This window comes from Nuphar pumila, chromosome 8 (genome assembly GCF_984573655.1).
Source record: "Nuphar pumila chromosome 8, dmNupPumi1.hap1.1, whole genome shotgun sequence".
In the NCBI taxonomy this organism is placed as follows: Eukaryota; Viridiplantae; Streptophyta; class Magnoliopsida; order Nymphaeales; family Nymphaeaceae; genus Nuphar; species Nuphar pumila.
In genome coordinates, this window is record NC_143256.1 from 21,808,166 (window position 1) to 21,832,373 (window position 24,208).

At 39.6% G+C, this 24,208-nt stretch overlaps 1 protein-coding gene across 3 annotated transcripts in view; it reads right to left on the reverse strand.

The window, feature by feature from the left end:
- LOC149829773 (citrate synthase, mitochondrial-like) overlaps positions 1-24,208 on the reverse strand; it is a 103,671-nt gene that overhangs the window by 27,139 nt on the left and 52,324 nt on the right. For all 3 annotated transcript variants that reach the window (XR_016433745.1, XM_090016083.1, XM_090016084.1), the window contains exons 9-14: positions 18,190-18,272; positions 15,982-16,031; positions 15,818-15,895; positions 14,839-14,967; positions 14,629-14,671; positions 14,441-14,527 (exon numbers count right to left, since the gene is read on the reverse strand). Coding sequence is in view for 2 of the 3 variants with exons in the window: in XM_090016083.1 (XP_089872209.1) it covers positions 14,441-14,527; positions 14,629-14,671; positions 14,839-14,967; positions 15,818-15,895; positions 15,982-16,031; positions 18,190-18,272 (470 nt within the window). In the remaining variant the exon portion in view is untranslated. The remainder of the gene's footprint in view (positions 1-14,440; positions 14,528-14,628; positions 14,672-14,838; positions 14,968-15,817; positions 15,896-15,981; positions 16,032-18,189; positions 18,273-24,208) is intronic.

Here is a 24,208-nt window from a genome sequence, read left to right on the forward strand (position 1 = left end):
TTGCTCGGTTTCTTACAGGTCTCTCCTCAGAATTTTCTGTTGCAAAAGTTCAAATGTTGACTGGATCAGATGTACCTACTCTTGCTGATGCATACAATTGTCTGAGTAGACTTGCGATCTCTCTTCCATAATCTCAGCCTGTGACTCAGTCATCTGCTCTTGTTGTCTCTTCTGGTTTTGGGCGTGGAAATATTCAGAATATCAGAGGACGAGGTCGTGGACGAGGTATGGGAGGCAGAGGAAAACTTCAATATACATTCTGTGGAAAATCTGGACATTTAGAAGATCGTTGCTGGGATAAGCATGATCGGCCAACCTCTTCTTCATCAAAGTCTTATGCTCCTAAAGCAAATGTTACTACTCTCGAGGCAACAAAGGCACAGGAAAATATCTCTGCAAGTGAAAGTAGTATCACCCTTAGTCGTGCTGAATATGATGAGCTGGTAGCTCTTCGACCTTTGAGTTCCACCCCTCCTGTAGCTGGTGTTGCCTATTCAACCGGAAATCATCTTCATCCGACTGACAGTAAGTGGATTATTGACTCTGGTGCATCCAGACATTTGTGTGGAAATTCACTTGTTTTTTCAGATCTAAAGGATATTAAGGCTCAGCTTGGAGTCTCATTAGCCGATGGGAGCTCCTCCCTGGTTGTTGGTCAGGGAAATATTTCTATATCCTCCTCACTACAGTTGAAAAATGCTCTTCATGCTCCAAACTTTCCTCAAAGTTTACTCTCTGTTAGTTGCCTTATAAAAGAACAAAACTGTAGAGTAATATTTGATCAAATGGGTTGTCATTTTCAGGATTTGCTGACGGGGAAGAAGATTGGTGGAGGCTATGAAGAAAATGGAATTTACTACCTACATCATCTAATGGGTACTGTTCATGCTGCAGTGGAACATTCATTCAGTCCTGTTCAGTGGCATCGTCGTCTTGGTCATCTTTCATTGTCAAAGCTTCGGTCGGTCTTTCCTCAGATTCCTTCCACCACATCATTTCAGTGTGAAGCGTGTCAGCTGGGCAAGCATCATCGAAGTTCATTCCCTTCGAGTCAGAGTCAGTCTAGTAATAAAGTCTTTGAACTTCTTCATGCAGATGTATGGGGTCCTAGTAAGATTCCTACTAGGACTCAGTGTCGATACTATCTTGTTATTGTTGATGATTTCTCTAAGTTGTCATGGGTGTTTTTAATAAAGGAACGATCTGAAGTTCCAAGTATCCTCCAATCTTTAATTCTTGAAATAAAAACTCAGTTTGAATCTATTGTCAAGATTGTTCGCACTGATAATGCTCTTGAGTTTAAATCAAAAGGTCTATTACAATTTTACCAAGATAATGGCATCCAACCCCAAACTTCCTGTGCCTATTCATCTCAACAAAATGGGGTGGCTGAGCGAAAACATCGTCACCTGCTTGATGTTGCCAGGACCATTATGATTCAATCCAATGTTCCTGCGTTATACTGGGGCGATATAAAACCCGCAATTAAAAAAAAAAATTATTGTTTTGGACCCGGGCCGGGTCGGGTCCGGACCCGACCCCCTTTTCTTTAGGGTTTTAAAATAACCCGACTCGAGAAGGGGATTTTTGAGAAAACCCCCTTCCCGAGCGCCGCAACCCTTTCCCCCCTTTGTTTTTGGGTGGATTAGGGAAACCCACCAGGGTTTCCCCTTTCATCGCCCCCCTAAGGCCTTTAAGAACCCTACAGGAGGGCAAGGGGAGGCGCACAACTCTTCGCTCCCCTTGCGCCGGCCCTCTCCTTCTTCCCTGCGCACGCTGCCGACCTCCGCTTTCCCTGCGCACGCCACCAGCGCCGCCGTCGCTGCGACCCACGCCGACCACCGCCGTCGATCGCCTCCCAGGTACGCCGTTCTCCTCCCTCTTCTTTTCTTCACACCCCCCCTCTCTGTCACCTCGCCGGGAGGCCGACAGGCGGCTCACAGCCCCTGCCGCGGCCTCCCACCTCCTCTGTGCCCATCGGGGGCCCGACAGGTGGCCTATGGGGCCCCTGTCGTCCCCTCTTCCCTCTAGGGGTGCGCCGGAGTGCCGGCAGGGGACCAATGGCCCCTGCGACACCCCCTCACCCCTATGGGTGATAGGGAAACTGACGGGAGGTCGGTTGGCCCCTGTCACCCCTGTCCCGAGCCCTCTCTCTCTCTCTGGCAGGGGTTAGTCCCCCTGCCGCCTCTCGATCACCGGTAGGCAGAGGCAATGCCCCTGCCGCTTCATGTTTTCCGACAAGCAGGGGCTCGCCCCGCTGCCTCTAGGGTTTTGGCGCGCAGGGGTAGTGCCCCTGCCGCCTTCCTGTCTCGGCTGGCAGGGGCAATGCCCCTGTCGCCCTTTGTTTTGCTGGGCTGGCAGGGGCTCGCCCCCTGCCGCCTCTTGGCTTCTGGGAAGGCAGGGGATACCCCCTGCTGCCCCTTGATTCTCAGCACGCAGGGGCTTGTTCCCCTGTCACCCCCCGTCCCGAGCTCTCTCCCTCTCTCTGTCGGCAGGGGTTGCCCCCCCCTGCCGCCTCTCGACTGTCGGCAGGGGCTGGCCCCTGCCTCCTTGTTGCTGTCGGAAGGGGCTGCCCCCCCTTCCGCTTCGTGGCTGTCGGCAGGGGCTCAACCCCTGCTGTTTCGTTGCGGTCGGCAGGGGCTCAGCCCCTGCCGCCTCACTGTTGTCGGCAGGGGCTTCCCCCCTGCCGCTTCATTGCTGTCGGCAGGGGCAGGCCCCCTGCCGCCTCGTTGCTGTCGACAGGGGCTGGCCCCCCCTGCCGCCTCGCTGTTTTTCGACAGGGGCTCATCCCCTGTTGCCCCGCTGTTGTCGACAGGCAGGGGCTCGACCCCCTGTCACTTGTCGGTTTTCAGCCAACAGTGGCACACCCCTGCTGTCTCTCTCTTTTCCGATCGGCAGACCTGTTTTTCTTTTTCTCCGCATGATTAATAGAGTAGCGCTGAATTCTCATACTTTTGCAGACATCGTATTGAACCCCGCTCTGGCTCCGCGGCCTGAGCCTCGTATCATCTACACGCGTAGACGTACGCAGCTGCACGACATCCCGAAGTAGGGGAAAGTCGCACGAAGAGTTTGTATGAACAAAATAAAATAAGACTTCTGAGATAGAATAGTTATTTTGCATACCTGCTTATCTGAAGAAGTATTGGCTGGTCAGAGTTTTACTCTTTTTGATTCTTTTGAAATTGCACGCTTAATGTAAATTCTTTGGGTAGACTCATTCTAGAAAGAATCAATTAGTTTAATTGACATACCTGTTTACCTGTAGGATTACTTAACTCGTGATTGTCTGTTCTGCATGCTTATTCTTTTGAAACTGCATACTTAAGGTAGACTTTGTTAATAGACTCATTTCTGGAGAGAAAACCACTGCAATTGCTATTGTAACCGAACCTTAAGGCATGTACGATATGAATTTTATGTGAGGTCATGGAGTATCTTGAAGTGGAAAATCAACACTTTACTGATTTTGATGAGATAATATCGGCCTGCACAGGCCAATTGCTCAAAAGAGCAATACATGTCATGTATGAACCAAAAGAATCATAAAACATTATATGTTGCCCTCTCATCGTAGTCGTACCTCTAGGGAGGTACAACTGTACCTTTTGGACAAGTACGTCCCATGTGGGTTACGATGGTTGGAGGATGAGGTTGTAGCAACCTCGATGCGTGCAATCAGCACAATGCTGAGATCACATAAATAATGACAATTCGCCTGTTAAAATGTATCTCCTAAAAATCATTATTGTAAATATAAATACATATATTTATATACAGAGATATATTTACATATAATATATTATATGTACATATATCTCTCTATATATATTAACCCGAAAGGGTATTTTTGTCATTTCCTGTTTTGCGCATATTCCCTTTTGGAATATGTTGTAACTTTCTTTTTTATTTTTTGTAATTCTTTTTTTCTTTTTCTTTTTTGACATTTTTTAATGTGCATTGGGGGTCCCCCAATAGAGTCGTTGGGGCCCCCCAACGGTCACAAATGTGACCGTTGGGGGCTCCCAACGACTCCTTTGGGAGCCCCCCCTTTGCACTTTCTTGCATTTGTATAAATAGAGGTGTTCCCCCCTTGTATTTCTTAAGCTTGAGAGTCTCAAACATTTGTTCTTTTATGAAATACATGCATTATTGCATGTTTGCTATTTTTATGCTTTTTGCGTACTTTGTTCAAGTGTTGTGAGAGTGCCTTCGTGCACACCCTTTCTAAAGTATTTGTGCTCGTATGCGTATTGTCTTGTCATAGACAATTTTACATGGTATCAGAGCTTGGTTGATTATTGAAGATCGTGGAATTCTCTTTTTTTTTGAGTGCCTCGAAAAACATGCCCTCCAATCCTTGAAGTTTGAAGTAGTGGATCTTTCTTCTCAAATATTTTAGAAGAATCTTGTGCAAATTGGTTTTGGAAATATTGTGTTGGTACGCTTTTCTTCCTCCTTTTCTACTCTCTAATGGGCGAAAAAGAGTCTCATTTTGGTTTTGGTTTCAAATTAAATGGGTCCAACTATCATGTTTGGGCCGGAAATATGGAGGCACATATAAAAGGGAAGGGGCTATGGGGATATGTACTTGGCACAATTCCGGAACCGGAACCCAAGATTACCGTGGTAAATGGGAGCGAAATCAAGATTCTTGAGGGAGAAGAAAGAACCAAAGCCCTTAAAGAATACTCCAAGAAGCACGATGAATGGGAAATGAAGAATTTCAAGATTTTTTCATGGTTTTTCTCATCCGTGGAAACCAAGATTAATGCCAACATTATTAAATTCAAGAAGGCATCCGAAGCTTGGCATTATCTTGAAAAAATGTACACATTAAGGGACCTATCTCATAAGTATTATCTTCAAAAGAAGGCTATTTCCCTTACTCAAGGTGAAATGACGATTAGGGAATACTTTGTCGATCTTTCATCTATTTGGGATGAGCTTGCAATGCTTGAACCAAAATGGAGTGGAGAGGCAATTGAGCTCCGTCACAAGCAACTTGAAGAAGATCGGTTCTTCAACTTTTTGAATGGGCTAAGGCCCGAATTCGAGCAAATAAGGTCATCTCTTCTTTCCTCTTTTTCTCCTCCTTCTCTTGAAGATGTTCTCACCAAATTAAGTGGTGAAGAGACTCGTATGAATTTATGTAAACAAGGACCAAATGTTCTTGCGGTCCCTTGTAATATTGAAGAAAATAGTGAGGTCAATGCCGTATCAAGACCCGAAAACAATGTTAGGACCTATCGTCCTCCTCACTTTAAAGTTCAAAATCAAAGTGAATATGGTGGTCAAAGAGAAAAAAGGGACTATAGCAAGACTATTTGTCATTTTTGTAAAGAACCGGGGCATATCAAACCCGTATGCCCCAAATAGAAAAAGCTCCTTGCCATGGCTACCACTGGTGTACCACAGAAGGAAGAGGCATCTTCGAGTGGGTCCCTCCCCATGAATCAAATAGTAGAAGCCCTTCAAGCTCTCCTCAAGGGATCTACTTCCGGTGCGGCCGTATCCTCCTCTTCTCTCCAGGTAAAATCTCTTGGCTTTTGGACTCTGGTGTATCCTTTCATATGTCCCCAAACATTTTTTCACTTTCCGATTACTCAAAAAATGTTTCTCCATCTTATGTTTCTACTGCGGATGGAACCTCTCTTGAAATTAAAGGAATAGGTAATTTTGAAACTCGAGTTTTTTATTCCAAAAATCAGATTTATACCTAAACTAAACTTAAATCTCCTCTCTGTTTCTCAACTCACGGACCATGGTTGTGATATTAAATTCTCTTGTGATAAATGTTTAATACAGGATCACCAGTCCGGGAAATTGATTGGGGAAGGCTTTAGAAGAGGAGATTTATACTATATGGAGTCTCTTTAAGTTCCCAAAATTTTGTGTAATGTTGTCCGACATAAAGATATAAATGTGTGGCATAAAAGACTTGGTCATCCTAATATCACCAAGTTATCATATTTACATTTTGCAAAAGACCTATGTAAAAGCTCATTTTCTTGTAATGACTGTATTCTCGAAAAAATGCGAAGTCTACCTTTTGAGCAAAGAACTATGTTCTCTTCTAAAACTTTCGAAATTGTACATTCAGATGTTTGGGGACCCGCACCTGTTGTTTCAAAAGGAGGTTTTTCTTGTTACGTAATCTTTGTGGATGATTTTTCCAGATATTCGTGGATATATTTTCTTAAGTTTAAACATGAAGTGTTTTCATGTTTTAAAATTTTCATTCAATGATTAAGAATCAATTCAACAGTAAGATAAAGATTTTTAGAAGTGATTCCGGAGGAGAATACCTCTCCAATCAATTTAAGGTATATCTTGAGGATCATGGCATTGTCCACCAAAGGTCTTGTCTTAAAACCCCTCAACAGAATGGGTTGGCTGAAAGAAAACATAGGCACATCATTGAGACCACTAGGACTCTTCTCATATCTCAAAATATTCCTAAAAACTTTTGGGCTGAAGCAGCTCTTGCTTCTGTTTATTTGATAAATCGATTACCATCTAGGATTTTAGGGAAAATATCTCCCTTTGAGGTATTACATAAGCTTGAACCTGATTATAATAGGTTAAGAGTCTTTGGATGTAAGTGTTTCATACTTACGGATAAGAACGATAAACTTTCTCCCAAGGCTATTTCTTGTGCATTTCTTGGATATTCCGAAACCCAAAAAGGTTTTCGTTGTTATGACATTTGAGATGATAAGCTATATGTCTCTAGAAATGTAACTTTTTTGGAAAATGAGAGCGGTTTTGAAAAGAATGTTTTTCCACAAGAAAATTTTGATTATTCCTTCTTATTCGACTTATTGTCTAGTAATGATGATATATCTAGTGATGATGATGTGTCATCAAACCATGATGAGGAAAATGATGGTGATATTGGTGAACATAATCCACTCAATGAACAAAAAAGTAGAGTTCCAAGTGAGCCAATAACCTATTCTCGTAGAAACCAAGACACCTTTAGAAGTGCAATTGATCGATATAGTGAGGTTACCCCTATTCTGGACCATAGAAGATCTGAAAGGAATAGGAGACCTCCAACTCGTTTTGTCTCTTTTGATTCTTTTTCACCCCGATATAGGGCCTGTCTTAGTGCCATACACTCTTATTTTGAACCAAGAAATTTTGAAGAAGCTAAAAAATGTATAGAATGGCAAGAAGCCATGCAAAGTGAACTTAATGCTCTAAAGAAGGCAGAGACTTGGTATTTCCAAACTCTACCCATAGGAAAAAAAACTATAGGTTGTCGATGGTTTTTTAAGGTTAAAACTAAAATCGATGGATCCTTGGAAAGGTATAAAGCTCGTTTAGTTGCTAAAGGGTATGGGCAAGAGTATGTGATTGACTATGAGGAAACTTTTGCCCCTGTAGCCCGAATGGTTACAGTTAGATGTCTTATTACTATTGCATCTATTAAAAATTGGAACATCTTTCAAATGGATGTGAAAAATGCTTTTTTAAATGGTGACATTAACGAAGAAGTATATATGGATGCTCCACCAGGCATGAAGATTCCTAAAGATAAAGTTATTCGTCTTCGTAAAGCCCTCTATGGTTTGAAACAGGCCCCCAAGGCCTGGTATGATAGATTTACTAGTGTAATGTTGGAAAATGGTTTTTCCTCATGTTATACTAACACCGCTCTATTTACTAGAAGATCTAATGCAGGAATTGTGATTCTGTTACTCTATGTTGATGACATGCTAATTACAGGTGATGATGTTCAAGGAGTCAAGGGTATTAAGTCTGTCTTGACTTCAAAATTTGAGATGTCAGACTTGGGTTTTCTGACATATTTTCTTGGTATTGAGGTTGCCTATTCGCAACGTGGTTATTTTCTATCTCAATCTAAGCTTGCTTGTGAGATTATTGACAGATCAAGAATTTCTGATGACAAAGTATGCGAAACTCCTGAAGTCGTGGGATCAAAAATGAAGATTGACGATGGTGTTTCCCTAACAGATCCTACTCCTTACAGGCAGTTGGTAGGCTCTCTAATGTACCTTAGCATTACTCGACCCGACTTGTCGCATGCTATTCACATCGCCAGTCAGTTTCAACATGCTCATATAACTGTTCATATGAGTGCTGTCCTTCGCATCATCAGATATTTGAAAGGAACCATGAACAAGGTTGTTTTTTTATCTTCTTCCTCTGAATTAAAATTGCTTGCTTATACTGACTCAGATTTGGGAGGTGACCCTAGTAACCGTCACTCCACCACTGGCTTTTGTATTTTCTTAGGAGAATCTTTGATCTCGTGGCGATGTAAAAAGCAACAGAAGGTCTCCTTATCATCCACTGAAGCCGAATATAGAGCCATGGCATCTACCACCATGGAAATTGTATGGATTCGACGTCTTTTGGAAGATATGGGAGTAGTTGTCAAAGAACCAACAAAGCTATGCTGTGATAATAAAAGTGCAATCTACATTGCCAATAACCACACCTTTCACGAGCGAACAAAGCATATAGAGATGGATTGCCATTATGTCCGAGAAGAATACTTGAAGAAGGTCATTGATCTACCATATGTGACATCTGAGTATTAACTTGCCGACTTCTTCACAAAAGCTCTATGTTCGCCCAGATTTCATTTCCTTCTTGACAAACTTGCGGTTATCACACCGTAAGTTTGAGGGGGGGTGTTAAAATGTATCTCCTAAAAATCATTATTGTAAATATAAATACATATATTTATATACATAGAGATATATTTACATATAATATATTATATGTACATATCTCTCTCTCTCTCTCTCTCTCTATATATATATATATATATATATATATATATATATATATATACCCGAAAGGGTATTTTTGTCATTTCCTGTTTTGCGCATATTCCCTTTTGGAATATGTTGTAACTTTCTTTTTTATTTTTATTTTTTGTAATTCTTTTTTTCTTTTTTCTTTTTTGACATTTTTTAATGTGCATTGGGGGTCCCCCAATAGAGTCGTTGGGGGGCCCCAACGACTCCTTTGGGAGCCCCCCCTTTGCACTCTCTTGCATTTGTATAAATAGGGGTGTTCCCCCCTTGTATTTCTTAAGCTTGAGAGTCTCAAGCATTTGTTCTTTTATGAAATACATGCATTATTGCATGTTTGCTATTTTTACGCTTTTTGCGTACTTTGTTCAAGTGTTGTGAGAGTGCCTTCGTGCACACCCTTTCTAAAGTATTTGTGCTCGTATGCGTATTGTCTTGTCATAGACAATTTTACATCGCCTTCACAAGCAAGATGCTCGAGTGGGTCTAATAGACCAGAGCATGTAGGATGGGGCGGCGGTTAAGAAACCCCTGTCGTACCCATTCGACCTTCACGGTTCATCAAGGGAGAGAATGGATGATACAAAAACTCCGATGAACAGGTTGTTAACAACCACACCATGGGCAAAAGACTCGACTTCCCCAGTCATCGGAGTTAGGGGAATTGGGATTACCATAAATTATCCTAGGTGGTAACTCCCAAGTACTTCTGCAGAAGTTGGATGCATCCATGGGCCACGAATGCCTTTGGGATTTACTCTCTTGGTCACTGACCGTCCCCTTAGGAGCGGACTCAGTCAGCCATCCGGGTTAATAAAAACACCTGACATAATAAACCCCCGGATCGGTCTCGGCTGTTTCTACGTTTCGCGTCTGTGCGTACCCACATGCCAGTTAATATCAGAACTTAAAGAATATCTTCTTGAATAGTTGTAGATGATTGAGACTTACACTGCTTGAAATGCTTCAACTAACAGCTCTTTACACATATTACACTTGTTAGAATAGATTACAATTGTATTGATTGTTTAAATATCATAACTGCTTATCTCATAAATGTCCTGCTTTATTTTCATTCGACTTATCTGTTCGTGCACCTACTGGTTTGTTATGAAACTTACCCATTTCATGGGCAGGTGAGGAGTAGGACTTCACAGGCGGCCGATGGCGTGGTGCAATATGGATCAAGATTTATCTTCTTTCTGCTGGCGGCTTGGCTCTGAGTCTTTTTGAGTTTTCTTTAGATTATTAAACTTTGGAAAAATGCTCATTTTGTAATAAACTGCAGATTTTTAATCTATTGCCTTATTTCCTCAATTCCTTTAAGTTGGTGTTTATGTGAATGATGGTTTTTCAGCTAACGTACTCAGGATTGTTGACTTGTGCTCCTTTCTAAATGTCTTCCGCTATCTTTTTTAAAAGTTAAAACTTTAAATCTTTGAAAGGTTTTTCGATAATGTTTTCAAAATCACAAGTCAAAATTTTGGGGCGTTACAGGCGATGCAATTACAACTGCTTGCTATCTGGATGTGATCAACCACATGCCTTTATCTTCTGTAGGTGATCAAATTCCAATTCATATCCTAAAACCCAATACCCCCCTCTTCTCCCTCTCACCCAAAGTATTTGGATGTGTTTGTTTTGTACACAAACTTGGCCCTGACCGTGATAAATTAGCTGCTCAAGCTAGAAAATGCATATTTATAGGTTATCCCAAAAATCAAAAGGGATATCGATGTTATGATCCTACTTCTCACCGAGAGTATGTCAGTGCGGATGTCTCTTTCTTGAAATCCACTCCATATTACTCTAGTACCGGTTCCACGCTGCAGGTTGATCCAGCTGAGTCTTGTCCATTACCTATACCTCCTTTTCCTTTGGAATCCGTGCCCTCATTCCCGAACCAATCTTCATCCTCTTCCAGATTTCATAATCCTTCATTGGTATATGTGCGTAGAGATCCACCTCCGCAAGTGCCTTCATCTTCTTCTTCCCTTGAGGTAAGTTCTACTGACAATAGTGATCTTCATGATGATGATAACAGGCCTATTGCTCTACGAAAGGGGACACGACAATGTACCTTATATCCCATATCTCATTTTGTCTCCGATGCCAGAATTGAAAATCAGATGAAATCTTTTATTTCAGCCTTATCGGTTGAAACTATTCCTCTGAACTATCAGCAGACAGAGCTTGATACTCGCTGGAAGCTGGCTATGCAAGAAGAAATGAATGCTTTAATATCTCAGCATACATGGGATCTAGTTGATTCTCCAACAGATGCTGACATTGTTGGATATAAATGGGTATATACAATAAAGTACAAATCTGATGGTTCCATTGAACGGTATAAGGCCAGATTAGTAGCAAAAGGGTATACTCAGACATATGGTATTGATTTCTTTGAAACCTTTTCTCCTGTTACACGGATGGGTACCATTCGTCTTGTTCTCTCAGTAGCTGTTTAGCATGGTTGGAGCTTCTACCAATTAGATGTGAAAAATGCATTTCTATATGGGGATCTATCTGAGACCGTTTACATGCAACAATCTCTAGGATTTGAGGTTGAGGGGGAGTGTCAGAAGGTGTGTAGATTGAGGAAGGCGATTTATGGCCTGAAACAAAGTCCTCGTGAATGGTTTCAAAAGTTGTTTGAAGTGATGTCACGCTTTGGCTTTAATAGGTCAGCAGCAGATCATACACTATTTATCAAGAAAACTGGCTCTGGCATAGTTGTTATGGTGGTACATGTGGATGACATCATTCTTACAAGAGATGATGAGAAAGCTATTGAAGCCACAAAGGCTCATCTTCAAAAACACTTTGTTACAAAAGACCTTGGTTCACTCAGGTATTTTCTGGGTATAGAAGTTGCCAGGAGCCGTGAAGGGATGGTGTTGTCTCAACAGAAGTATGTTCTTGACTTATTAAAGGAAACGAGAATGTTGGGAGCTAAACCAACAAATATTCCAATGGACTATAAAGTTCAGTTGTTTGAAGAAGGGTCAAAACCGGTTGATAGCAAAAGCTATCGCTCCCTTGTAGGGAAGCTACTGTATGTAACTGTGACTAGGCCGGATATTGCTTTAGCAGTAAGCAAAGTTAGCCAGTTTATGGAGAAACCGATTGAGGTACACTGGAATGCAGCTATTATGATTCTCAGATATCTAAAATCCTCTCATGGAAAGGGGTTATTGTTCAGGAAAGGTGGAACTCTGGAGATAGTGGCCTATTCTGATGCTGACTATGCAGGATCTGTAGTGGATAAAAAATCTACCACAGGATTCTGTGTGTTTCTGAGAGACAACTTGATTTCTTGGAGAAGTAAGAAACAAAATATGGTGTCTAGGTCGAGTGCAGAATCAGAATACCGGGCTATGGCCCAAACAATTGCGGAATTGATGTGGGTTCGTACTGTTCTTCATGACCTTCAGGTGAAGGTTTCCTCTCCTATGACCATAATGTGTGATAACAAGGCTGCAACATATATAGCGAACAATCCTGTCTTTCATGAGAGATCGAAGCACATTGAGGTGGATTGCCACTATGTAAGAGATATGGTTTAAGTTGGACATATCACTACCAGATATCTAAAGTCGGAAGATCAAGTTGCAGATATGTTTACAAAACCCCTTGCTAGACCAAATTTCTCAAAATGTTGTGACAAGCTGAGCATGATTGATATCTATGCTCCAGCTTGAGGGAGAGTGTTGAGAATAGGTGGTTTAAGGTTAACCTTCTTAGTTTGGAGGTTATTTGAATTATTTTCTTAATAAGGGACCTAGAGGTAATTTATTCTTTTGGCCTCTCTCTATTTAACATAGAGAGCAGCCCTAACGTGTTTAACGAGTTCTATTTTTCATACTGCCGTCTCTCTCTCTCTCTCTCTCTGCCTTGGTTTCAGCATTTGCTTTCAGGGCTTCAACAATAGCAAATAGATTTTAGCAGTTCTGTATAAAAATATACCCACAGAGAAGAATATACAGATTACCTGGCTTCATTACACATCCTTTGGTGTTATAATCCAAATAATGACTCAAAATTTAGCAAATCATTGACCATGAACAGCTGTCTGTGCTAAAGGAACTCTAGACTTTTGAATTCTGTTTTCTGTGAACATCAGAATTGCATAGAGAATTTCCAATCACGAAGCTCAACTTGCTTGATCTCATCTCCTTGGAAATTTCTGATTCCTGCGATTGTAACACTGATCTAAGGCCAACTTAATATATGTTTGTTGGGATGAAAGAGGCAGAAGGATGCTACAAGGGGATAAAGAACTCCATATGTACAATGATTTAATCTGGTCCCTAAGATTGTTGGAATTTGAAGGAAACTTTCAGAAGGAAAAAAAACAAACAAACATTATGGGAAGGTTTACAAGGAAAATGAGAAAAAATCAAGGGAGATTGCGCATTTGAATACCCATGGCCTTTTCTGTAAATGAAATCTCCATGAATGCCTTATATATATATATATATATATATATATATATATATGAAACAGAGTAGATTATGAGAAATCACTTCTGTTAATTGAACTGTATTTCGTAAGAGAAAAGCTGCTTCAAGCAGTTATTACTGAAACTAGCTGAAGAAGAATCTACCCTCATTATGCACAAACAAAAGAATAATTGATGTCACAACTTGCACTTTCTCATGTTTCACTAAACATGAGAAAGTTTTGTGATTGTGATTTGCAATCACAGGAAGCTGAGAAAATTCAAGAATCATAGGGTGCTACAAACATGAAATCTTGAGTTCAATCTCCAATCACAATAGCAACTTGCTGATACAATTCAATGACTGGGCCAGTGCCGAATCACTCTCAAACACAATTGTATGGGTTGGAATGAGTCAAAGTGTGGAGAAAGGGTTTTGTTGACTTGAGTAGCTGAGGCCGTATTAGAACTTGTTAATCTGTGTGGACCAGAATATTCTACCTTCTTTAGTTGTTGAGACTGGCACTAGGTTTTCAGAATAAATTAGCACATGATAAATTTTGGTGGGATGTTTCCGATAAACAGAGATGATAAAGGTCAATCAATATGGAATAATATGGTTCTCTAACAATTTAGTTTGTTGGTGAGGTTCTCTGATGAGAATGTCAAAAAGAAGTTAATAATCACATGTAATGTAGAAATAAATAGTACTAATAAAATTTATCATGATATTGTGGTGCTTCCTTAAATTCTCACATGTTCGTAATGCCCTCCTGGATATTGCTGAGCTGAGAAAGCATGAAGAAAATAAAAGAGGCTTTATTGCCATGACCCATGTAGCTGACTCACGATATAGAGTCCTTTAAAACTATTCTTTCATCCTTTTTCCTGTTCCTAGTGTGGAAAACCAATGTCTCTATATGACATTCATTGCAACAAATATGTGACTCATGAAAGAAGGCTTCAAAATATAAGGTTGGATATGCTATTTTACATAACCAGTCAAAGCAGCCCAACATGGAATCACTATCTCAAACCCATCCAACTAAATAATGCCATAGATGCACAAAAACTGATACTCAACAAATGGTTTGCTCAATAATTACTTTCAAAATGCAACTCATGTTTATTGCACATTCTGAGAACAAGAGAAATGATAACCAGCCCTCAAACAAATTGGCGAATATACCAACCATAGACTCAGTACCTGATTCGCCAAGCCATGAAGTGGCCCAGCTAAACCATTCAGAGCAGCTGCAAATGCAAGGTATGGATCTGAAAGGGCACTAGCTACCTAGAGATTTAAGATATAGAAAAGATTACAGCAGTGTTGACTCATAAAAAAATGGTTATGGAACAGTAGACCAATGAAAATATTGAATCAAAGGAATTTACCAGATGTGCGGTGTGAGCACTAACATTTCCACCTTCATGATCACTACAAATAAAAGAATCCCAGTTCTTTACATGAAATAATGGTTATGATTACACCATTTTATCAGAAAAATTTGAAACCAAAAGAACACACTAAACATATCAAGCAGCCCTCAGAAACTGTGTACACTAGAACTTGTAGGTAACAAGAAAGAATGGGGAAATTTGCACCTGTGGATGGTAACATATAGCCTCATTAACTCTTGCATTTTTGGACTGTCAAATCCCAGCATGTGTGACAAATTGGCACCATAATCTAATGAACCATCAGCAGGTATGATTTCTCCACCTTTGTATATCCTTCATCAACAAATTTAACAGTGTTATTGTCTGCGCAACATACACACACATGCATGCGTGTGCACAGACACACATGCACACCCACATGCACAACTTTCACTTAATCCTCAAATTCAAAACCATTCATTAGCATGTTGATATTTTCCCCATGATTTAAAAAAAAATCTCCTAAGAAGGATTCCAACTTTTCTTTCTCATGCAATTAATTGGTTACTTATGAGTTATGACAATGCAAAACACTGTATACCTTTCAAAGAAAAAATTGTAACTCTATCAAACAAGGACAGAGATCATTTCTATCCAACCACTTAATTGATTATTTGATGGCCAACTGGCTAGAGTCACACTATCTAAGATCATAATCAAAGGGATCGTTTGGATTCGAATACCATGCTTGTCAGCCAAAAGGAAATATAAGAAATAAATAGTGCAAGACTGTACAGGAAACAAAAGTATGCACAAATATCTCTGGTCCTCCCGTAAGATGTAGAAGCTGATTATTCATTTACATGCAACACATATGAATGCAATTAAAGGTGTCTATGTAAAGATGTTTATATACTTTTATAAGGTTAAGTACACAAATTAAATTAGAAGCACTCACATTTTAATCGAGACCAGAGTAACTTATTTGAGCATTTAGTGGAAATAAACAGATAATTGCATAAAACAAAGGTGACAATGATTGATCTCAGAGATAGCTGGTCAATTTATCAAGTCTCACCAATTTATGAACTTTAACAAGCTTACTCTTATCTACATAATTACTATTCCAATTTCTTACAAGAAAGTAAGTTGCTAGAAACAGATCCTAGTACAAAGAACACAATATCAGCTGACTAAAAATCACCTTCTATAGACATAGGCAGCTACAACTGGAACTTGGGCAATCAAGTTAAGGGAATCTTGATAAGTGGGCTCCCAGAATCTGCAGACATAGAAAAGACAATAGTGAAGCACATAACCATAACATCACAAAAAAGAAAGGTCATATATCTAACTTAAAGTGCATACTTCGATTTTGCAATTCCACTTTCGTAAGCCTTCTGAAATTCACTTTCAACCTTTGAAACAGAAATAAGAAAATCACAAACAAGGATTAGTATATTGAAGGAACATTTGGAAAGGTTTCAGTGAAATGAATAACTAGATCACAAAGATGTGGAGAGATTTCTTCTGCTTCGTCACTTTGAGCCAACAAGAAACTCATATCATCATAGTTAATATTAAGCTTCAATTTAGGTGAACTATCATAAAAAGTGGAGCTGTACAAAGACTCTCTCCAGAAAGAATTAGAATTAAAAATTGGAGAAGAAAGGCATCTATTCAAATAACCAGAACACCAGGAAAAAATAAGAAAAGCAATGCACATAAATTGAGCATATTTTCAGATGATATGGATGGACTCACCATTAGTAGTATCTTACAAACACTCAGAAAGAAGAGTTAGAGGAAACATTTATGACATATTGTCTGACCATAAGAAAAGTTCAGAATAGATACCGTATAAACATCAAACTTTTGCGGGGTGCAAAATAGGAAAAGAAAACCATGTACTAGGGAAGAAGGAATGATATGGACTATAAAGTACTTAAATTGTAGAACACATACAACAGACTCTATTAAATAGAAAAGGGTAATAGGATCTTACACCCTTTGACAGTGGTTCTATACCCAGCCAGCACTAAGAAACAAGTTCCCCAGCGGCATGTCAATAACAATAAGAAAGGCCTTAGATCATGATGCATAGAGCCACACCATAATAAAGGCAAAAAGTGAGGAAAGAAAAGAACAAATGGAATTTCCTACTGAGCATGTGTGCAACTATGACTACAGGTTTCATGGATATCATGGACCAAATCTGGCCCAAGGACCAATTACACTAAGACATGTAGCTACAGGGCCTCACTCTATAGATGCCAACAAAGAGAGTTGATGAAGGGTTCCTGGATGCCAAAACATAAAGCAATTAGCAAAACTATATCTTTCAGAGTCTCTGAAATCTGAACAAATCCCCATTCTGTTGACCTTTCTTTTGTGTCCACTTTAGAAGCCCAACCTACTTTAACAGTCACCAGTGATCTCTCACAATGTCAAAATCCATTATCTGCAATGACAGTGACCAAAACTCAGATTTTTGTTTCCCTGAATCTTCAAACCCACCCCTAGTAACACATTCTCCATCCTTAATCCGCAACTCCACATGACCAATATCGAATGGATGCTTTTGACAAGCACTAATTGACTGCCAGAACTTTCAAACGTGTTTGCCCTACTCCACATACTGAGTTTATTGTTCCACATTTTATGATTTTTATACTTTTACCACATTTATTTGTTAATGTTCTCGTTGGATTTCATGTCTATGTTGGTGAAGCTACCAATCCTTAGGTATGTTATTAAAACAGTCTTTACAAACTTTTGCTCCTTATGGGACTTTTTTATTGCTCTATAACGAGACACTTGAATCTTGTTTGCCACCGTAGCATGTTCCTTGTGGGCGGATCATGGACATCCTTTGTTTTTCGACTAAAAGAATCAGGAAAATGAGGGGTATACCCCTTATCACTGATAATGTATTTCAGAAATTCATGAATAGATTATGAAAGTTAAAAATAAAAAGTAAAACACATAATGTATCACTGAAGTAGCACTGTTGACCGCATTTTGCCAAAGGATATAACTTAAACGACAATATATTTCAAAATCAATTAGACCAAAAATGAGCACCAATATTACTATAAATACATAAGAATTTTGCATAGGGCATGCTAAAATGAAATTGCCATAAACTGAAGCATGAAAAATTAATAGAGGCAATGGCAATGCATCTGATTTTTGAATTCTAAATATCCACATTAATAAAAAAAGAAATAGACTTTTTAGCATGGGACATGTCTTGGATGAGTCATACTTTATGAATTATGACATGCACAAGATAACATCTCAGAAGAGTGGCTAATTTTTTCAGCTAGAAACAAATTCTTCATTGCAAGTAACATGTTTGAATGCATATAAGGCTGGTAAGAGGAATATATGTGCTACATAATAAGCCAAGATCAAATCTTGTACACCCGTGATATTCCTAGAGATGAGAAACAAACGAACAACAAAGAAAATCTAACAGGCATGTCAGTAAGGATTCATAGGCACATATGCAACTTTGCAGACACAATAGCACATCTAGAAAGAAACTCCAGAATTCTAAATTCAGTGCATCACCTGAAGTGCCATAATACCCATCACAAACTGTGTCATAGGATGTGCTGATGTAGGGAGAGAATCTATAGCTTTATAAACATGATCTGTGACCAAAACAAGGCCAAACCATCAGAAGACCACTGCAATCGAGTGTCAAGGACTTCAAACAAGTAGTTAAAAATAAATGAATGCAAAAAGATATAATGTCTATCTAAGGACTAGATTAAGGAGTTCAATGCAATTTCAAGAAACACGAAACAGCAGATGTGAGTAATAGTAAGGTTAACCAATGCAATAATAAAATCAGAAGCCAACACCCAAATAATTTCTGTAATAGTACACTGAAACCAACGCAGAAAACATTAAAATCTTCATATGCACTAAAATCAGTTAATGAGTGGGAACCACCAACAATCAAATCAATTTTCGTCCTTAAGATTGATAAAAAAGAGGCAAAAGAGAGTGAAGGACAACACAGAAAATAAAATGAGTAGAAGGTGTCTGACACAGCTCATGAAGCAAACAGAATAGCATTTCTCTATATCCTGAGGTATGATACATCTTCAAGTAATACAACTTTTGGCATAGGTTCATAATGATAGATGCACCCTATGTCACATGGGTGCGGGTGCAGGGGTGCGGCACTTTAAAAAACCTTGGGTGAGGGGGGTGCGGCAGGGCAAAAATGTAAAAAATTATATATATATATATATATATATATATATATATATATATATATATTTTGAAGTTTTAACAGTTAACATTGTCATAATATCATTCATCATGCATGCAATATATCAACCTAAATATCAATCAAATAAGTAAAGCAATTACATAAATCAACCTAAATATCAATCAAATAAGTAAATCAGAAAAGAACTAAATTACATACCAAAAGAGGTGCCGCAGCAGGACCATGAATAATTACATAAATGACGATGAAGTAATGGATCAAATCAACATAAAAAAAAACTAATTTTAAAATTGGTATCTTTGTAAGTGTTTTTAAAGGGAAATTCATCATAACGGTAAATTACATCGCCAAGAGACCTCCTGCAACGTTGTCCTTCGAAAAACGAAATCCCGAAACTACCCTTCGCCGAGCACCCCCCATATAAATTGCAGCCTCCACTGCTCTGCTTCTCATTGTTCCCACTCTGTCTCTCTTCACGCGGGTTGGTGGAAAAGTCTCTCTCTCTCTCTCTCTTTGGTTCGGAAACCCGAAATACCGAAACTGTCCCTACCGGCTTCGGCGATGTGGCGGCCGAAGAACCAGTGGCAGCTCTCCTACATCTCCGTCCCGGCCGACCTCGTCCGGTCCTTCTCCTCCCTCAACTCTCTCCTCCTCTCCCCTAAGAAGAATCGGCGAGGAAACCTCCGGTTGATCTCTGAAAGGAGGTTCTGGCTCCTGCTTCTCTCGCTCGTCGCCATCCTCAAGATAGGCTTCGACCTCGATCCCTTCCTCCCGCCATTCGCCTCCAAGCCTTGCTCTGCTGCTCAGGCAATTGACTCAGGTGCGTTGGCAAGTGGTGGCGGTGTCTTGGGCTTCGAGGCGCCGCTCTCGGTGCACGAGCTGGCGGGGAGGGGGATCGGCAGCAAGGAGTTGGAGTTCTGGAGGCAGCGAGACGGGGAGGGATACCGGCCGTGTCTCGGGTTCAGCAAGGAGTATCAGAGAGCGAGTGAGACGGTGGCGCGGGAGAGGCGGAAGTTTCTTGTGGTGGTCGTCTTGGGCGGGCTGAACCAACAGAGGAACCAGATCGTCGACGCCGTCGTCATCGCCAAGATACTAGGCATGGTGCTCGTCGTGCCCATATCGTCTGGGAGGAGAGGAGGTGAGCGAGAGAGCAGAGCTGTGCGGGAGAGAAGAGCTGCGAAATGCCCTAATCCCATTTCGCAGCCCTTTTATCGGGCAAAAACAAATTTTTTTACGTCCAAAAATTGGACGAAAATAACCCTGGGTGCGGTCAACGCACCTAGGGTCGTGTTGACCGCACCGGCTGCCGCACCCGCACGTGCACCCGCATCGCATCGCGTCGATGCATGTGCGACACCTTCCTTGCCGAATCCGTGTGACTTAGGATGCACCTATGGGAAGGTCAGTGATATTCTTCCAAAATTCCTTCTTGGCATTCTCTTTCATTGTTTATGGTCCTCACCCAATTTCCAATCTCTAGCCTTAAAAACTACTAGGAAGTCCATATGTCAACCACTTCTTTCAAGCAAGACCAACACAACAAACTGCAACCTCAGATAAAAAAAAGGCAAGGTAATGGCTCCAAATGAACACGGATCAAGGAACTTATGTTCATGATCTCTATTTCGATAAGAGTTAGAAGAGTAAATAGCCCAAAGTTCGGGATGTCATGGGCTCTTAGACAGAGATGTCCTCTTTCACCATTGCTATTGAATTTGGCTAGTGAGAGCCTGGCATCTGTTTTCCAAGAGGCGGTTGGATTTGGACTCTTTTTTGGCATCCCATTATATGGATTGGTGTAATATCTCGAAAAAATCTTGACTTGTTTTAATTTTATAAATGAAATTTTTACCTAAAATAATAGTATTTTTGTTGTTTGGATTAATATAATATATAATATATTCATACTAGAGCTAACGCTAACTTTGGATCCGGATATGGATCATGGGCCCATTGGCCAAGATCCATGACCCATTCATGTTAAGATAAATAAGTAACTATAATAATGATAAAAATTGGAGACTTCTCCATTCCTTTTCATGAGATGAATCGTGACTTCATGCGCAAGATTCAAAAGAAAGAAATTGCAGAGGCTTTGAAGAAAATGAAATCAAGAAGGGCAGTTGGCCCAGATGGTATACCTATCGAGGCTTGGAAATGCTTGGGAGAGAAAGGTTTAGAATGGTTGACAAATCTTTTTAACAAGATTTGGCGGGCAAATAAGATGCCTAATGAGTGGAGAAATAGTACTTTGGTGCCTCTATATAAGAATAAGGGTGATATACAAGATTGCACAAACTATCGTGGTATAAAACTCATGAGTCATACTATGAAACTTTGGGAGAGGGTGATTGAGTCTAGGTTGAGGAAGATTGTCATGATATCGGAGAATCAATTTGGTTTTATGTCTGGAAGATCAACTATGGAAGTTATACATCTTCTTAGACAACTTATTGAGAGATATAGAGAGAGGAACAAAGATTTGCATATGATTTTTATTGATTTGGAGAAGGTATACGATAGAGTACCTAGGGACGTTCTCTGGTGGACAATGACGAAGAAAGGTGTTTCTCTCAAGTACATTAGTATAATTAAAGATATGTATGAAGGAGTAGTAACCAATGTCCGCACTTGTGGAGGGGTGACAACCAATTTTCCTATAACGGTTGGGTTACATCAAGGATCTACTTTAAGCCCTTTCCTATTTGCTATAGTGATGGATGAACTTACGAGATCAATTCAAGAAAATGTGTCATTGTGTATGTTGTTTGCTGATGATATTGTTTTGATTGATGAGTCTAGAGCTGGGGTTAATGCTAAGTTAGAATTATGGAGATAGACATTAGAAGCAATAGGTTTTAAGTTGAGTAAGAGTAAGACAGAATATATGGAATGTCGGTTTAGTAAGCAACGAAGTAGTGATGGGAGTGTAGTGAAGCTTGGTGATCAAGAAATACCGGTGGATGATTGTTTCAAATATTTGGGATCTATCATTCAAAAGTATGGAGAAATTGATGGAGATGTAAATCATAGGATAAAGGTTGGGTGGATGAAATGGAAAAGTGCAAGTGAAGTGTTGTGCGATCGTAGAATGCCATTGCAGTTGAAGGAAAAGTTTTATAGGACAACTATTAGGCCCGCTTTACTATATGGTACGGAATGTTGGGCTGCCAAGAGACATTATATTCAAAAAATGAGTGTAGCTGAGATGCGTATGCTTAGATGGATGTGTGAAAATACAATAAAAGATAAGATTTCAAAACGAGGAGATACGTAAGAAGGTAGGCGTTGCACCCATTGAAAATAAGATGAGAGAGAATCGTTTACGGTGGTTTGGACATATTCGGCGAAGGCCTAATGATGCTCCAGTTAGAAGGATGGAGAAATGGGAAAATATATTAGTTAAAAGAGGTCGGGGTAGGCCTAGGAAGACTTGGATGAAGATGATAGGAAAAGATATGAATGCTTTGAACCTCACCGAGGACATGGCATTGGATAGAAATGATTGAAGGAGAAGGATTCATGTGGAAGACCCAGAATGATTTTCTTTTTTGGTTCATATCGCCGACCCCAATTGTTTTGGGATGAAGGCGTAGTTGTTGTTGTTGTTGTTGTTGTTGTTGTAATAATGATAAAAATAATAACTATAGTGTTAATAATATATATATATAGTAGTTTAGTTAAGGAGGGACATCTATTTCTAGAAAGAAATAGAAGTCCTATTTCAGAGTTTGATGTCTCCTCTTTAGAGGAGCCTTACATGTTTTTATAAAAGGGTGTGACCCTCTCCCTCTCAAATCATGATCTTGACAGAGAGAGGGGAGCAGCGTTAGAGAGAGAGAGAGGGGAACGACAGTAGGGAGAAAAGGGCTACCTGTGTTCCTTCCTCTTCAACGTCAGCATCCTCTTCTTCCTCGTGGTTCAGTCCACAACAGAAGAAGGTACGAGTCTCTCTCTCCCTTAAAGTAGGAGGTTAGCATGGGTCGAACCACACATGGGATTAAGAAAGCTAGAATAGAAATCAAAACCTATCTTGACAGGGTTTTGGTTTCAGCAGGCTAGGGAAATCGCAGTCTGTATGTGTTTGGGTTTCACGACAGGTTTTGAACCCATTAAAACTGTGATCGAAATAAAAAAAAAAATTGGCTCACATGTATGTTGTTAGTTTTAGGGTGCTGATATTTTATAATTTCTGCAGGCTGCTTTTAGATTTGCTTTTGATTAATTATGTTGTTTAGTTCTGTGAATGGGTAACCCTTATAGGGAATATGTCCAAGAATCAGATTCACATTTGGGATTTGTGGATTGAGACCCATTAGAATGCAACGTTTTGAGCTATCACATGCTCTGGCCTCCTTTTTTTTAGGATCAGATTAATGTATTTCTGAACTTTATCCATATACAGTTTATCATGTGTTCAGAAACTCTATTTAGCATATGTTGATTTGAAAATATATTCATATGCATAGTCTGACCACGTTCAGGTTTAGTTATTCTTGAAATTTGCCTTCCTTTTTTTTATTTAAATTAATCCTTCACATGATTGCATATTACACAGATTTTTACCATGCTTTAATGTTGCGTTAGTATTTGATTCAGCTTCTTTTGATATTTTTTGTGTTCTGTCATGCCCTATGCATAGGTGTTGGATGTATGGTAAGAATCGGGCATGCTGTCTGTGTTTTTGGTTAACTGACAGTTTAAATAAAATTCAGTTTCGCTTATTTTGATAAATCTGATCACCAGTGATGACAAAAAATGTCAGTCTTATTCTTGGTTTGTTAAATCCAGTTTCTTTGATTTCCCACATCTCATGATTTTGCTCTGAGAAGTCTTGAATGCTTTCATGGTAAATCTGATTATTAAATTGGAACTCTTATTAAGCATGGTCTTAAATAGGGATTTTACTGAGCCGTTGCATATGATTGAACGGCCATTGGAATGCGATTGAGTGAAACTTAATTGAGTGTTAGTTACACATGTAAATCTGGAATTCTTGAAGAAATAAAATCTGAACTTTCATGATGAATCTAAGACTGTTTTGCTTGAACTTAATCTATTAAGCTACAAATTATGTTAAAAAAATCTAGTTTGGAAATTGATTTGAAATTCGAATTTACTTAAATCGACTAAATCTGAATTTCATTTGAAATCGTTAAGTCTGATTTGTTTAGGTTAAACCTGATTTTTTATTGAAGAACAAAGCTGATTTTAGTCGATTATAAAAATATTGGTTTGCAATCATGTTATCAATCAGATTTTCGGCTGGAATCTTAAATTTGATTTTTATTTGTAATATGCATTAAGTTTTTAGCCATGAATATGCATCAGTATTACCGTTTCAAA